Source organism: Colobus angolensis, unplaced genomic scaffold (genome assembly GCF_000951035.1).
Source record: "Colobus angolensis palliatus isolate OR3802 unplaced genomic scaffold, Cang.pa_1.0 Scaffold285, whole genome shotgun sequence".
In the NCBI taxonomy this organism is placed as follows: Eukaryota; Metazoa; Chordata; class Mammalia; order Primates; family Cercopithecidae; genus Colobus; species Colobus angolensis.
Genome location: NW_012116099.1, coordinates 4,223,076 through 4,239,215, shown reverse-complemented (window position 1 = coordinate 4,239,215; position 16,140 = coordinate 4,223,076). Strand labels below are relative to the sequence as shown.

The window sequence follows — 16,140 nt, the reverse complement described above, 5'->3', positions numbered from 1 at the left end:
AAAAAAAAAAAAAAAAGAAAGAAAGAAAAAACAGGAAAAAGAAAACAAGAGAAGAGAGAGGAAAAAGGAAGTGCCAGTGTCCATCTGAGGTCTGAGGTCCCAGACACAGTCCTTTTTCAGGATTTCCAGTGGGCACGTGGTTAGCAAAGTGATTTTTAGCTGTTAGATGCAAGACCAATTTCTATGACCAGATGTCTCACAGCCGAGTTACAAGTTAAGAGAGGTTTTGCATCTAGGGGCTTATCTTCATTTATATAGAAAACAATAATCCCTAAACTCCATTACCATGGAGTTTCTCTGTTTAGTGTTCATAGCTCAGACTTTATTAACAAACCTGAAAGATTCCCAGGATGGCTGAGGATCTTTCACCACTTCTACTTCAGGAAGCCATGCCTTTGAAAATCAGATTGGACTGGTCTGGTGTGAGGTGGGTTTTTAAAGGAATAATGAAAAATCTTTCTTTTAATCAAGGGCTGCTTTACTCTTCCTGCTCTTCATATTCAAAAAATAAAAATGTAGGAAGAGCTTGGGGAAATAAAGTAGTCACTAGAAGCTTTGCTTTCTACAAACATTCATTCAGGCTATACCCTGATTGAGTAAAGGTGTCAACTTGCAGTTGGTGGTCCAAGTACTTAGGTAAATTCTGGAAATCAAGTACAACATTTTGTCTTTGGTATACAAATATTGGCATTTTTTAACTCCTAAGAAAGCATAGTTGCAATGCTAGCTGAAGGTATAAATAAACCCACAATAGCTTTTTTTCCTGTTTCTCTGTGACATTTTAGTCTCTGAAAGTCAATAACAGCCATAAATTGGCTATTGACAATGGATCTCCAAATTGCTGTGTTATGCATATAATGAATCTTATTTTTGTCCTGGTGGTTCATTTATCCAGTGTTATACTCAAAATTTGCCTTATAAATAAAATAAGAAACACAAACTGGAAGTATCCTCTTGTCAGCTCTCTAAGTAGTATTTTCATGTACCAAGTGCCACGTTTGCTGCCATCAGTCAAATAAAAAATTAGATTCAAGATACAGTACCAATATTCTATCTATGGACTATATGCATGTCTACTGAATTTTTGTTGATACTGACTGGCTCGTACTCTTTAGGCAGATATTACTGGCCTACATATTGACGTTGGTTAATAGCAAAGAGTGTGGGTGTTATTAACAAGCCTGTTTCACAACTACCAATTCTTCTTTTGTAGCCCTCATGAAGACTATTTTCCAAATTGTGACTGTAGCCACTTTTGGTCCAGAATGTCCTGTTCATAAACTGTTCCTTAGACCTGGCCTAAGAGCAGGCTGTTTGTTAAGGGGACCTGCCAGCTGTCCCATCTTGCCATTCACACTGTGAGTCAGAGCTATGAGTTCACATCTGTGGCACTTTGCTTGAACTGGTAATTCTTGCATTAAAGCCAGCATTCACATTCTGCTTAAAGAATTCCACTTTGGAGTTCATCCTTCGGAAGCATTTGGGGTACTCTGCTGCCCTCTTTGATCCACTTCCGTCCAGTCTAATGGAGGTTATGGAACAATATTGCTTCTCGAGTGACTTTGTTTTTCTGGCCATTATGAGATAGTCTGGAAGAAGCCAGATGTAGTATCTGAAATGGGTCTAGGTCATACAGTTACACTGAGCATAGGCCACTGCTGCTGGGCTAAGAGACCCTCCATCATGGTGAAGTCTGGAAAAATGGCGGAAATAACTTTCAACTGACCACTTACTCAGGTCTTCATTTTAAACAAACCACAAATCAACCTGCCTTCTGGCAGGTTGAAGCATTAGCAAATATTAGATCAGATGTAAATAAAAACCTTAAGTGGGGCACAGGTATATAATTATGATGGTTTTTGCTTGTAAAGAGGTTCATGATACAGGGTCCAAAGCAGGAATTATTTCCTTCCAGTCTTTATAAAAGCTTACACAAATTGAAAGGATTCCATTAGGAGTACTCAAAGGAGAGGAATCAAGGTATGTGAAGCAGAGAGGGTAAAGAGGATTGATCAAGACTGGAGTCAACGGATCCATTCATATCTCTTGATGGTAGCTGCCTGGGGACAGTTGCAAGTTGCATGAACATGGCTTGGATGCTAGATACTGGAGTCTCTATTCTCACCATAGACTCCTCAGCCTCCAGCATAGGACAGAGACACTAGGTTTCTGGACCACAGGGCTTGTATTTAGTTAAACAGTGGGTCAACAGTGTTGACCAGTATGGTTGTGGGACCAAGGACCAGGAGAAAGCCCTGATGTTGGGAGCTGTATAATAATCTAAAAGCTTTGCTCCATCTTGAAAAATGGGAGCCCCAGTATGGACTAAAAGTAGAAATCCAGATTGGGAATTGGGGCCTATATTAACTTGGTAATAAAAAAAGGAACTGGAGTAATTCTTGCACTCTTGAGTTTGTGATACACATGGCCTTTCCATTCATTAACTATGTTACCTTGGGAAAGTTATTGAGGCTTTCAGGACTTTGGTATGCACTTTCACAAAAGTAAGTTAGACTAAACTCTAGGGACCTTGCTGAACCTCAGTTCTGTGATTTCATTACTCCCTCTGTATTTTACTTTGAGTAAATGGCAGAGAATTAAGTCTGGAAGTAGTATATGATAAGATGAGAGGCTCTATATTGTGCTTTGATGAAGATTAATACATAGGCCCCTATGTGGTCTTTTAGTTCTAGCTCTTCATTGGAAGAGTTTATTCTACTCCTTCTGGGCTCACTAACATAAACTCAAATTATACAGGGGCTCCAGGCTGGTGAATAGTTCAGAGGAATATACACATCTTTACCCTGAAGGATGGTAATAGAAACATAAAATAGGTAGATCAAAAATAGGGAAAGTCTGGATGAACTCCTGGACCCTGCAACTTAAGTATTTTAAACTCTGGTCTACTTAACACTAGGTGGAAAGTCAGGTCACATATTTAGGTTATGTCCTGTCTATGAGAAGAAACGCAGGTGTCAAGATGATCAGAAATGACTTCCATTGTACTACCAGATCTAACTCTTTTGCATTATCAGGAAGAGTACAGAATAAATGGATTGGTATTACATTTCTGTCACATGGTTCTTCTGCCACCCTCTATGCTCCTCTTCCCAAAGATAATCGCCTGGATATGAGAAATTAGGAGCAGACATTGATGATGTCCTTCATCTTCTTCAAGTTGATATCAATGGCCTTAAAAGATATACACAGGTTCTGATGTCAATGAAGTTTGTATTCTTTTATTTCTTTTTCTTTTTGAGACTGAGTTTCGCTCTCATTGCCCAGGCTGGAGTGCAATGGTGCGATCTCGGCTCACTGCAACCTCTGTCTCCCAGGTTCAATTGATTCTACTGCCTCGGCCTCCCTAGTAGCTGCGATTACAGGCATGTGCCACCATGCCAAGCTAATTTTGTATTTTTAGTAGAGATGGGGTTTATCCATGTTGGTCAGGCTGGTCTCGAACTCCTGACCTCAGGTGATCCGCCCACCTTGGCCTCCCAAATTGCTGGGATTACAGGCATGAGCCACCGTGCCCAGCAGTATTCTTAATATATTTGGCTGTAATGAGAGTTTTTTAGTCTAAAGGAAGGATCTTGGTATTTGGCTGATGTGAACTGAGATTTGGAAATGTGGCTCACTGCTATTAAATCTAGAGGATTTATTTTCTCCAAATCATTGTGATGTCAAGTACTTGTCTAGATCAGCAAACTTTTGGTAGGGATCTAGAGAATAAATGGTTTGGGCTTTGCAGGCCATATGGTTGTTGTTGCAACTATTCAACTCTGCTGTTGTAAAGTGAAAACAGTCATAGACAATACACACAATAATGGGTACGGCTGTGATCCAACAAAGCTTTACGGACACTGAAATTTGAACTTCATATAATATTCATGTGTCACAAAGTCTTACTCTTATTTTTATTATTCCAATTATTTAAAACTGTACAAAAACAGGGGGCAGCTGGATTGGTTTAGTGACCTCTGATCTTGATGGTTTCTAGTTTTTGCTATGAGCAGCATGGAGCAGCACAAATGGCTCTCCAGTGGGACTCAAGAGAACTGATGTCTAGTCTTCTCAACCTATAGACTGTGGAAACATTGATTGGCAAGTCATTAAAAATCTCTGGGGTTTTATGTGTCTCATCTTATGGTATTTATGTGGGAAGATAGAAGGTGGCAGATCTACAAATTCTGAAATTCTATGAGTTTCAATATTGTTTGATCATCCCAGATATCACCTTGCTGGCAAGTATTATACTTCTGTAAAATTACTGTCGTATCCCGTGGAATTGTGCTTGGCTTTGTTGAACCTATAGAACTAAATTCTACGTTTGCAGAAATATGCCTGCTAGTTGAAATTGAGCTGTGCTATAATTTCTATCACGGTCAGGAGAAGGGCAATTACATTGTCAGAACTCTACTAGGTCTCAGGAAATTGCCAAAAGGCTTTCGGAAACCAAGGTACGCTTCCATTTTTCTCCACCCAAACAATTCCTCTGAGAGTCCCATTCTCCCGAAACATACTCTTAAAAGAAAATTAACAGGTTTGAGAGAAATGCAATAAAATCTCATTAATCAGAATCTATAATAATTTGGTTTGAGAGGAATTGGCACTATTCATGAGGAAAGGTTTTGCTGTGTCCATTAATTGGACTGCAGATGTTTATTGCTAATTTAATCAAATCCACTGCTTGAAAATGTGTTTGTTACATTGATTTACATAAAAATAAGTTAATTAAAATTTCTTTTTAAAAGAAAGTTAAGATCTCTAGTTGGTAGCAATTTTTTAGCAACTGCTCATTCTTAAGGCAACTTAAAAGGCCAAAAGAATATATTTATTTAAAATATACTTTAGACATTTTGCATATTTGGGCTGGTCCCTTCTTCAAAAGCTCAGGTTAACAAAACTACACTTCTTAAACCTAGCTACAAATCTTTGAGAAAGAAACACAGGAAGAGACTTGATAATTTAAATTAAATGATAGCAGATAATTTGTTAGGAAGATAAATGGTTGGGAGGAGGGGTTTACAAATTCGTTAATGATTAAGAACAATATGCTGGACACCCTATAGTTCACAACCTATAGTTCAGCAATGTATAGTCAATTATTAACCAATGTTATTTCTGTATATCAGTGACAATTCCCATGAGTCAGCCCACTCCTTGTTCCTCTTTGCCTTTGAAAACCTTTTGGTGGCAAAGGTGGGAGGAAGCACTTCCCAAGGCAACTTGTAAGTGTGTCCTGGGAAGCTGTCCTCAACTTCGGGCCAAATGAACTCTCTATATTAATTTCGCCTCAGTTTCTTTCTTTAGGCCAACAGGAGAAACTAGGATTTGAGTTCAAGCAACTTAATCCCAGAGCTTTTGTTCTTGACTATGGTGCTAAAGAACTTCATTATAATTTCAAATGACTAAATAATATTATGCTAAACAAATCCACCAAATGTATTTAATCAGTTTCTGAATGTTAGAAACTACTTGTTTCCCTAACTTTATCATTATTAGTCTCACTGCAATGACTATTCTTGAACATACTTATTTAAATACTTTATTCAAGTTTAAATACTTATTCATGTTTTTAAAGACAAATTTCTCAAAATAGAGTTACAAAGTTAAATGGCTGCTTTTGATATCTTTTCAAATTGCTCTCTAATTTACTTTATCAATGATATATGAGAGTGCTCTTTTCTTCACTCCTTTGAAACTACTGGGTATTATTATTTTTTAACTTTTGTCAATTAGGGAAAAAGGATATCTCAATGTCTTAATCATTCTTTGATTATTAATAGTCATATATACAATACATATATGGCTTATGAGTCTATGGAAAATATTCTGCCCCATTAATAATCAAAGAATGATTAAGACATGGGGATACCATTATATATATGTAATGGTATCTTATATATATCATAAATGCCTGTTTGTGCACTGGATCTACTTTTTAATGTTAAATTTTCATTGAACTATAATATACACACAGAAAAGGAAACAAATCACAAATATAGACCTCTATAAATTTTCATAATGTGAACACACACACATGTAACTACATGAGGATAAAGAAACAATTACGAACAGCCCTGGGAAGTCCCTCTGTGTCCCCTTCTGGTTCTCATCCACCTTCCTCTAAAGGTGAGTGCTATCCTATGCATTCCCGACAGAGGCAATGTTGCCCGAAAAGGGTCAAAAATTGGTTCTTGTGGGAGGGGTAATATCTTATTCTATGCAGGTATACCTACCCACTATATAAACAGATATTCTATCTGTCTATTTATCTATCTATCTAGATATATAGAGATATAGACATACATATGTATATAACCTGCTCATAGGTTTTATATATAAACATTTCATAGGGGTGATGTGATAGTGACAAAAGGGTTGAGAAATGTCGCACTATCCTGGCTGTGCAGTTTTGCCTGTTTTTTTTTTTTTTTTTTTTGAGACAGAGTTTCACTCGGTTGTCAGGCTGGAGGGCAATAGTGCGATCTTGGCTCACTGCAACCTCTGCCTCCTGGGTTCAAGGAACCCAATTTTCCTGCCTCGCCCTCCCAAGTAGCTGGGGCTACAGGTGCATGCTACCACATCCAGCTAATTTTTGTATTTTTAGTAGAGATGGGGTTTCACCATGTTGGCCAGGATGGTCTCGATCTCTTGACCTCATGATCCGCCCGCCTCGGCCTCCCAAAGTGTCGGGATTACAGGAGTGAGCCCCCGCACCCGGCCAAGTTTTGCCTGTTTTGAACCTTATCAAAAACTTGTCCTACTTCTAAAATTGGAATATTCTTTTTGTTGTTCATTTGTGAGAGTCTTTAAGTGTTAAGAATATTAGCATTGTTGTCATATATATTGGGAATAACTTTTTCCAATTGTGTTCTTTGGCTTTTATCTTTGTTAACCTTGTTTTCTATGTACAGAGGTTTAAATGTTTCATTTTGCTGAATCTTTTCCCTTCAGGTTTTTATGAGTGTTTTCTCGGGTTCCCTGGGGTATTAGGACAAACTAAACTACTGTCAGAATCAGGCTTGAGAAGCCTGAAGGGCAAACAGCTGTGGCAGGTGCTTGGGTTAGGAGCAGGCTGCCTCACCTCCAACAGGGAAGAGTGCCTGCCCATTTTCCATGACCACGGTGGCCCCTGTGGCACTGAGTCAGCTTGCAGGACCCCTCCCACCCAGAGGGCATTCTGCCAGGGTGAGGTGAAGTCACCTGGAAAAGATGGCAGGCCAACACAGGTTGTAGAACTGAGCAGGGTTTAGTAATAAGTGACAAACTAGAAAAGCATTGCGCACATCAAGAAAACTATAGTCTGACATTCCTAACAGGGTACTCCCTGGGAACACACAGAGTGCATTTCATATTTGAATTGTCTCAGTAGTTTTATTTTACTCATTTGATATTTTTCATCAATTCATTTATTCATTCACTCAATTATTTTGAAAGTGTTTTTGGTGGTGGTGGTGGTGGTTTTTGTATTTTCCATGTCAATCTCAAATGTATTTGCAATTTATCTAGGTGTAATTTACCTAGATGTAATATGTGAGGTGGGAATATAACTTCTTCCCTTATATGACCAACCAGTTATAACACTAATCATGAAATCATTGATCCTTTTCTCACCTGATCCGAAATACTCTTCTTATCATATACAAATGAGAGTGCAATGTTGTATCTGTTTCTGGGCTTTTAGTTTCTACCCATCCACCTCTACCCTTCTTATTGAGCTTGTGTTCAATTTACATATTCGTTTGTGGAATAATTAATATAATCACAGTACTGAATTTTCCCCTTCAAGTATATGGTATTTCTGTTTTTTAAAATGTCTTCTGTTAAGTCTTTTATAAAAGTTTTACAGTTTTCTTTCAATAGGTTCCAAACATTTTCAAAATAAGTGTATTCCCTAGGTGTTTGCTAATTTTGGTTATATTTAGTAGTAATATTATTTCCCTAGTATATTCTCTTACTGTTTATAGTTGATTATTAACTTTACTGTATGAATTAAAAATTGTTCTTTGTTGAATCTTTTTATGTCTAATACACTTTTGATTACTTAAATATGTAAAGTGGAGGAAGATGGACCAAAACTCTGTTTTGAGTGGAGTGGAGAGGAATAGTGAGGGATGGGCTCACTGTCCTACTTGGTCAATTCCCCCTCTCTCTGGTAGCCCCAAGAACAGCCCCTCCACAAGTCTCACTTGCCCTCCACAGGTCACAGCTTGAAACCCAGAAGGTGAACAATAAACTCATCTACAAATAATGGCTGTTTTACCTCTTCCTTTGTTGTATATATACTTCTTATTCTGTCACACAATTGTCTTTAGATAAATATTCATTAACTTAAAGAATGAATAATGAATTAATTATATTGTTTAGTACTTCCAAAGGTTATTAAAAATGATAGTAAAACAGGCATCTTCATCTTTTTCTTGACTTTAAAATAAATATTTCTGGTATTTAACCAAGAATCATAGTACGATGTCTTCAAGGTAGATTTTTTTTTCTATTCAGGAATTTCTTGTTTATATTCTATTTAAAATTTTAGAGAAATGGATAATGAACTTTATAAATGCTTAGCAGCATCTGTGAAGATAATCAGTTTATTTATTAGCTATTTCAATATTTTAAATGATCTCCTTATTGAAGTATTATTTTGATCCCTGAATAGAATTACTTGATTATGTTATTCTGTGATTTGAATGTACTGTTAGTCTTAATGCCAATTTTCATATATAATACATATATTATTATATTATTATTTACAAAATATATTTATATTTTCTTTTTATATATTTATAAAATATTATGTTACTTTGAAAAATATAGAATAGTTTTATAAGTAATAATATTATTTATATTTTATATATAAAATATATAAAGTAATAGTAATTTATACTTTTCCGTTTATTAAATGCATGTTTGTTAGATTTGGAGATCAAGGTTATGCTACCTCAATGGTTGTCAAGTGTGGCTGCTTACCCAAATCACCTGTGGTGACTTATTAAAAATATAGATGTTGGGCTTGGGGTGGTGGCTCCTCCCTATCATCCTGGTATTTTTGGGGCTGAGGCAGGAGGATCACTAGAGGCCAGGAGTTTGAGGTTACAGTGAGCTGTGATTACACCACTGCAATCCAGCCTGGGTAACAGAATGAAACTCTAACTCTTTAAATAAAAAAAAAAGTACAGACAGCTCGGCTCAATAGAAATTACTCTTTCAAATTCTTAAGTTTCTGTTTTTAACTTTAATAATTCAATACTTTTGCTTTTCCTTTATTTTTTGCTATGTTGGTTGCCCAGTTTACTAGCTTTCATCTTTCCTGCTTGGTAAGGTAAGACTTATAGTTTCCTCTATCTACACAACTAGCTGCTTCCTGTAAGTTTCCTGCTTCTCATACCTGTTAGTTTGTTATTAATTTTTAGCTTTATTTCACAGGATTCAAGAATGTGACTTATGTAGGTTCTACTTTTTAGAATTTCATGTGGTTTTCTTTGTGGCATAATATGTAGTAGATTTTTATGAAAATTCAATGAGGATTTAAAAAGGTGAGGTATAGAGGTAATATGTTTTAAGGTTTAGCATTCAATAGATAACTATTAAATTAACAATTAGTCATTAATGATTACATTGTTAATGTCTTCTGTATCATTTATTTATTTACTTTTGGCTTCTTACTTTATAAGTAATTAACCTAATTATTACTTTATAAGTAATAATAATACCATTTCTATTTTATATATAAAATGTATAAAGTTATAATAATTTATACTTTTCCCTTTTTTAAATGCATTTTTGTCAGATTTGAAGATCAAGGTTAGGCTAGCTCAATGGTTGTCAACTGTGGGAGACACCTTATAGTCTCCTATTACCATATCATTTTTTTGTTTTTTGTTGCTTCATTTACGTGGAATGTAAATTGACCCATAAAGTAGCCAAAGCCTCCCTTAATTTTGTATTCCACTATTTTTTAGTTCTACTCTAAAATAAGCAGTAGTATATAATTTCACATCTTGAAAACAGCATTTGCACTTCTGTACAGATATGTCTGGAAGTATATCATTTCCGGCTGTGTTTTGGGGCTCGGTTTTCACATTTATAGGTGCAGGTTTGGCAAACAATCTTCCTCCATGAAACTTCCTTCTGGGCTCTTCCTTTGCTGCTCCTTCTACTAACGCGACCACCCTTTTGAGCCCCTTTGGTGGTTGCAGCAGGGAGTGGGCACTAGGTACCTGGTGGGACCTATCTTTCTATTTTTCACCCTTTGAAATAATTTTAACTTAATATTGTATATTTTTAAATTACAGCACATAGTTGAGTTTAGGTTTTTGGCCAAATCTCAGTCTTTTTCTTTTGATAGACAAATCTCTTCCAGGTACATTTTTTTTTGTCAAAACAATATCTGTTATTTATGTTTTAAGTGATTGCTTGTTATTTCCTTTTCTGTCTTTCCTTTTTTGTTACATGGATTTTATTTTTCTTTTTCCCCTGGAATACTGAAAACTATTTCTAAAATCTCTGAGGAGTTATTTTTTAGTGATTAAATGTTCATAAACTTGTAGGTTCTCAAGAAGCTATTTTGGTTTCTAAAAATTGTTGAACTTTTAGCTTTCCAATTTTCATTGTTAACCCATTTGTACTGTCAAATATTCTCTTAAGACACATTTTCCAAAAGTTACCTGTGTTCCTTAGAATAAATGGCTTTCAGAATTGTGCTACTCCTAATTCTTGCATGCCATGTTAAGATTATTATTAATGTTGCAGAATACTTTAAATATCCCCTCTTTATTTATTCATTTCCTGACTGACTGCTTATATTCATGTTTCAGTCATTCTATTTGCCTAAAATTAGTGTGGGTGGCTTCTCTTTGAGTCTTTCACTATTTACTTGAAAAATGTTAAAGTCCTTTTCTTAGAACTTGACATGGAGTGCTAAATGAAATGGAGAAATATTAAAAACTGGGCGATTCAGAAGGGTGAGTAGGTGGAGAAAGAACTTGGGCTGAGTGCAGTACCAAATGGGGCCTTCATTTCTGCCTAGTTTCTTAGGGTTTGCTAAACCTGCAGAGTCGGGGACCCATGTTCCATATCTGGCTTCCCCTGTAAGTGAACATTGTCTGTATCAAGCAGTTTTCCTTCAGTCTCTACCGCCTGCATAGGGAGTGTTCTGTCTCCTTGAGTTGGGGGATTGTTGTCAGAAATGTGTCTTCTGCCTGGTCGTTAACAACCCTGGTATTGGGTGTCACCAGCACCAGAGGAAATATCTCAAATGGTTACTGACCCTGTGCTCCTTATGGCTAGGGGTACTCCTCCAGTCTCTGCCCCATCTCCAAATGGGGCATCACATGTGACCCAGTCTTTCTAAGTGGAGTAAAGCCTCCCATTTTCATCTCCACCCTGTTAACATCTCCAGCCCTTATGCCTCAAAATGAAGATAAGTAAGATTTTTTTTAAAGAAATCTGTGCACCCACTATTAACTCTAGAGCTTTAGGCAATGAATGTTCGTTCAATGTGAATTATTTGTTGCACAAGTCTGAATAATTAACTTGTTTCTAAAACTGTCTGCTAACTGGTTATCTAAGAGGGACATGTGGTTCATAGTTTATTAACATGACAGTAAATCCCTTTTTAGTCACATTTGCCTCCAATTCTTAGACAGACCTAACCGACCTGGTGAACCTTGTATGTGTCACTGGGAGGGAGAAGTGCTGTAGTAGAGAAAGCTGAGCTAGACTGGGAATTAGGTTGGTTATTTACCTTCCATAAGTACATCACTTAGGTGCCATGATCTCAGATTCTTCCCCCAGAAGATGAGAATAACACCACCTGTGCTGCCTACACAGATTTTTTTTTTTTTTTCGAAAAAATGAATGTTCCCCCGTCTCTCTCCCTCTCTATCCTCATGCCAAGAATTGAAAAGCACTACGTAAGAGCAAGCTTGCATTATTCTTTCTTCCTGAATTGAAGAGGAGTGGGTTTCCTTCTCACGGATGTTACTCCTTTGAGTAAAAGAAAAGCATTTTAGCTAAAAGGAAAATAAAGAGGCAGTCTGCTCGTCTGCTCCACCTGGTCGATTCATTCATTTGTTCAATGCAACATTACACAAGTCCAACCCCTCTTCTCACAAAGTTTATGTTTTAGGAGCAGAGACAGGCCATATACGAATACAAATACAAGATCATTTTAACCAGTGATGAACATCATTAAGAAAAGTAGAAGAAAGGGCAGAAAAGGACCAGCTAGAGGAGGCACAGTGTTGCTATTTTAGATAATATGGGCAGGAAAGATCTATTTTTGTCTATTCTGGAGAATTGAAACATGTAATTAATAAACTGCCTGGCAACAGCCTAATGCTTGAAATTTCCCAAAATATCTCTTTTTCTTTCTATATTGCATGACACCTTTTTACACACAGTCCAAATATGATCTAGATTTGAGAGGCAGACACAAGGAATCTGAGACCTAACAGGAAACAATTTCAAAACAGCGAGTGTACATACCCATTTCATGCCTGGTGCTGGACACGCCTGTGCCATACACCTCTAAAACATCCTTTATTGTCCTCATAGACTCGTCATACTTGGCTGCAAGACCAAGGAAGTTATAGGAGCCCATGTTGATGACATCTTTGATGACTCTTCCAGTAAACCTGCAGGGAAACATGTAAATGAGCACACAATCCTTTCCCCAGGGCTATGCATGATTCAAAAAATCCCTGATGGAAGGTTTGGGTTCCTATGAAGAAAAAGAGAATGAAGTGACCAAGGAGATGGCAGCTCAGATCCGTGAGGTGGAACAGAGCTGGCAGGAGGTGGTTCAGTCTGTCCTAGAGATTGGTTTCCCTCAGAAGATCCGGACCCCCTCAGCCAGTGCCAGACCCAGAAGAGGGTTCTTCAGTCCCTGGAAGCTGGAAAAGGATGCACAGCCAAGTAGCTTCCAGCTCACAGCAGCCCTCCAACTTGGACCTGCCCCAGCTCCAGGACTTGACTGGATGGAGACAGGGCAATCTCCGATATTCATTGGCCATCAGGATATACCAGGAGTTGGTAACATCCACTCAGGTGCCACACCTCCCTGGATGATCCAAGATGAAGGATACATCTCTGGGAACCAACGAACAAGATTGTCCTATAAAGAATTTATTAAAGAAAATGTATTAAGGAAAAAGTTGAAGAAACTTTCCCCAAGCTGAGTTGGGGCCAACTTTGATCACAGCTCCAGGACCAGTGCAAGCTGACTGCCCTCTTTGGACCGCGTCTGGAATAATGGATACTGCTGGCAGTTCAAGCATCAACTCAGAACTGAAGCTGCAGCAATGAACAAGCAGTCACATAAACAAAACAAAACAAAAAAAAGCTAATCATTCCCAGATGCTCTACCAACTACCATGAGGCTAAAAGCAAAATCAGCAAACTCCTACCCGCTATTATTCCTTCCACCAAGTTCATTATCATTGTCTTTCTTAGGAAACAAATATACCCATTCATTTGATTTAATAAAGGCTTATTCTTCCAAATGTAAAAAAAAATTATCCTAGTGCTGGAGAGGCCTTAGGTCTGGCCCAAATCATGTATTTTCTTTCTTATTAACTTGCACTGTTGTCACCATAAAGAAAAAAAAAGAAAACCTTGTCATTTGAAGCAATTTGGATAGACCTGGAGGCCTTTATATTAAATGAAATAAGCAAGGCACAGAAGTCAAATATCACATTTTTAAAATCTGTAACCTGGGAGCTAAAAAGGCATATCCCACGAAGGGAGAGTAGATTGGTTGTTACCAGAGGCTAGAAAAGGTAGGGAGGAGGGGAAGAAGTTGACTAACAGGTACAAAGATACGGTTTGATAGAAGAAATAAAACTCAGATCAGTAGGGTGACTGTGGTTTATAAAATAATGTATGGTCTATTTTAATATATCTGTAAGAAAATAATTTAAATGATTCTGTCATAAAAAAACAAATATTTGAGATGATGGATGCCCCAAGTACACTAATTTGATGTTTACAGTTTATATGAATGTATTAAATTATTATATGTACTCCAAAATAATGTACATCTAATATGCATCAAAAAACTTGTTACCAAAAAATGGTTTTCCCTAAGAGAAAGGTAAACCCATGATGAAGTTGGGCAGAGCATTGGAGACAGACATCTTGAGCCATGGATTGTTACTTAGCCCTGATTTTCCTTCGGCATTTATTTTCATGACACTTATGCTCTGGTTTAAATTCCAGCAAGAGCCTTCTAATGGAACGAGAGCCATGGTCATCACTGTCTCATTCAGCTAGAAGTAGGAGAGTAGGATTTGTCAATAAAGCTGAAAGGGGTCTTCCTGGCTGGCTTGGTGTGTTCTGCACCTTCTGACACAGGTCTTAGGTTAATTACAATCCAAAAAGCCACTCTGGCAGCTGCTTAATTACTCTACTGTGCCTTCCTCCCCTGGCATCAGGAGGGCTTGCAAAGGCATAAATGATACAAAACCAACGGCTTCCATGCCTTGTTTTTTTCAGATTTGTCATCTAGGGCCCATGCTAGGATTTCCTTGAAAGGATTTTCTTTTCCCGAAGCCCCCCAAGTGGCGCTCTCACCTAAATGTCCAGTTATAGTCATCCGACACCCTCTCCATCACGTCAAACAGAGGCCCTGGGGCACTGCAGATGGGCCTGTTCCAGTTGTCTCTGATTCGCATGTAAAGGTTTCGTGTATAAAAATTTTCAAAGTCTTGATACAGTGGTACAAAATCCTGTTAGAACAAAGGTAGAAGGTTATCTTTGGTTTTTTGCTTTCTGGATTTCACTTACAACTGAAGAAGGGAAGAAGATCTGGAAGAGCTATGGAAATAACACATCTACAGATTAAGCAAAGGTCAGTAGGTGAGGGAAGTAAATCTGTGAGGCCAAAGAATATGCCTTTTAGTGGGGGAATGGAAACGTGATGAATAGGGGTAACAAAGATGTCAGTGCAATACAAGCATGGGGGCAAGTGGTGACAACAAATCCCAGCAGTTTCTCTAAGGGTAACACAGATGTCTATGTCCAAAGCAGTTTCGTTGGGGAAAAATGGTTGAGATGATCATGTGTTTACAACTTTTTTGAACATGAATATATCCACTCACTACGTTTTTAGAAGTGGGGATGAACTTGAACTGTTGGACCTGCTGGCAAAACTGCTGTTGGGGGGTGGCTGGCTGTTACATGACCCAGGGCTTGGAAACTGATCCGTGGAGCTCGTGGAGGCAACAGGCCTCTCTCACAGCTGAGGTAACAACACTGAGTTGCTGTATAAAGTGTAATCCATCACTAAAGAGATCTGCAATCTAGCTGAGGCTTAAAGCAAGACATGTCTAATGTTATCATTTGACTCTTAATAGTTCCCTCTTCCAGTTTGGAAAAAACAGTACAGCTCATTGCCGGCCCTCATTTAATTTTACATAAACATACTCTTTGAGGCTGAAGCAAATCTGACTGATTTTCAATGTGAAAATAAAATATAAAAATTGTTCTTGGAGTTAGTTCTAAACGGAACTAACGTCAGAATCATCTGCATCAGAATAATCTATTTAGGAAAAATCAGATTCATCAAATGAATTGTTGGCCAATAACTGTTCCAGAATGATGCTGACATCACACATAGGAATGCTACATTTTCTAGGATTTGACGTTTTCTGTGAGCTAGAGATAAATTATGTAAGTGGAATTACCATTACTAAAAAAAGAATACTATAAATAGAATGATGTCTTTTGTTTTCAAAGTTGATATACTGGAGCAATGTGAAAATAATACATGTGAGATATTAATAGTTAATGGCAAAGTTTTCTCAGGATAAATGCTGCAGGCTCAAGATTCTGCCATGAGTATTCTTGGAGCAAACAGGAAGAAAGTTAATCCAAGGCAGAATATGCAATAACTGTGGTCTAAGCCAAGTACTTTGGACATTCGTGGGATTAGAGTAGGAGGGAGAGACCCACCTTGTTGGAGGAATCAGGGAAGCTTTACGTAGAAGAGTCCCTGGTGATGGGCACCAAGGCAGAATGAGATTGTTATGGGCAGGGATGCTTGGGGAGTTCTCAGGAGAGTGGGTTTGTATGCTGGGAATGTGGAGTGCATTTGGGAAGAATGAATAAGAATAAAATATAACACGTACGCTG

The 16,140-nt window shown here is 37.7% G+C and overlaps 1 protein-coding gene and 1 pseudogene across 2 annotated transcripts in view; one reads left to right on the top strand and one right to left on the bottom strand.

The window, feature by feature from the left end:
* SPTLC3 (serine palmitoyltransferase, long chain base subunit 3) overlaps nucleotides 1-16,140 on the bottom strand; it is a 169,877-nt gene that overhangs the window by 87,014 nt on the left and 66,723 nt on the right. For both annotated transcript variants that reach the window (XM_011948878.1, XM_011948879.1), the window contains 2 exons: nucleotides 14,581-14,735; nucleotides 12,496-12,644 (listed from right to left, as the gene is read on the bottom strand). In XM_011948878.1, coding sequence (XP_011804268.1) covers nucleotides 12,496-12,644; nucleotides 14,581-14,735 — 304 coding nt within the window. The remainder of the gene's footprint in view (nucleotides 1-12,495; nucleotides 12,645-14,580; nucleotides 14,736-16,140) is intronic.
* LOC105516611 lies at nucleotides 12,663-13,355 on the top strand (annotated as a pseudogene).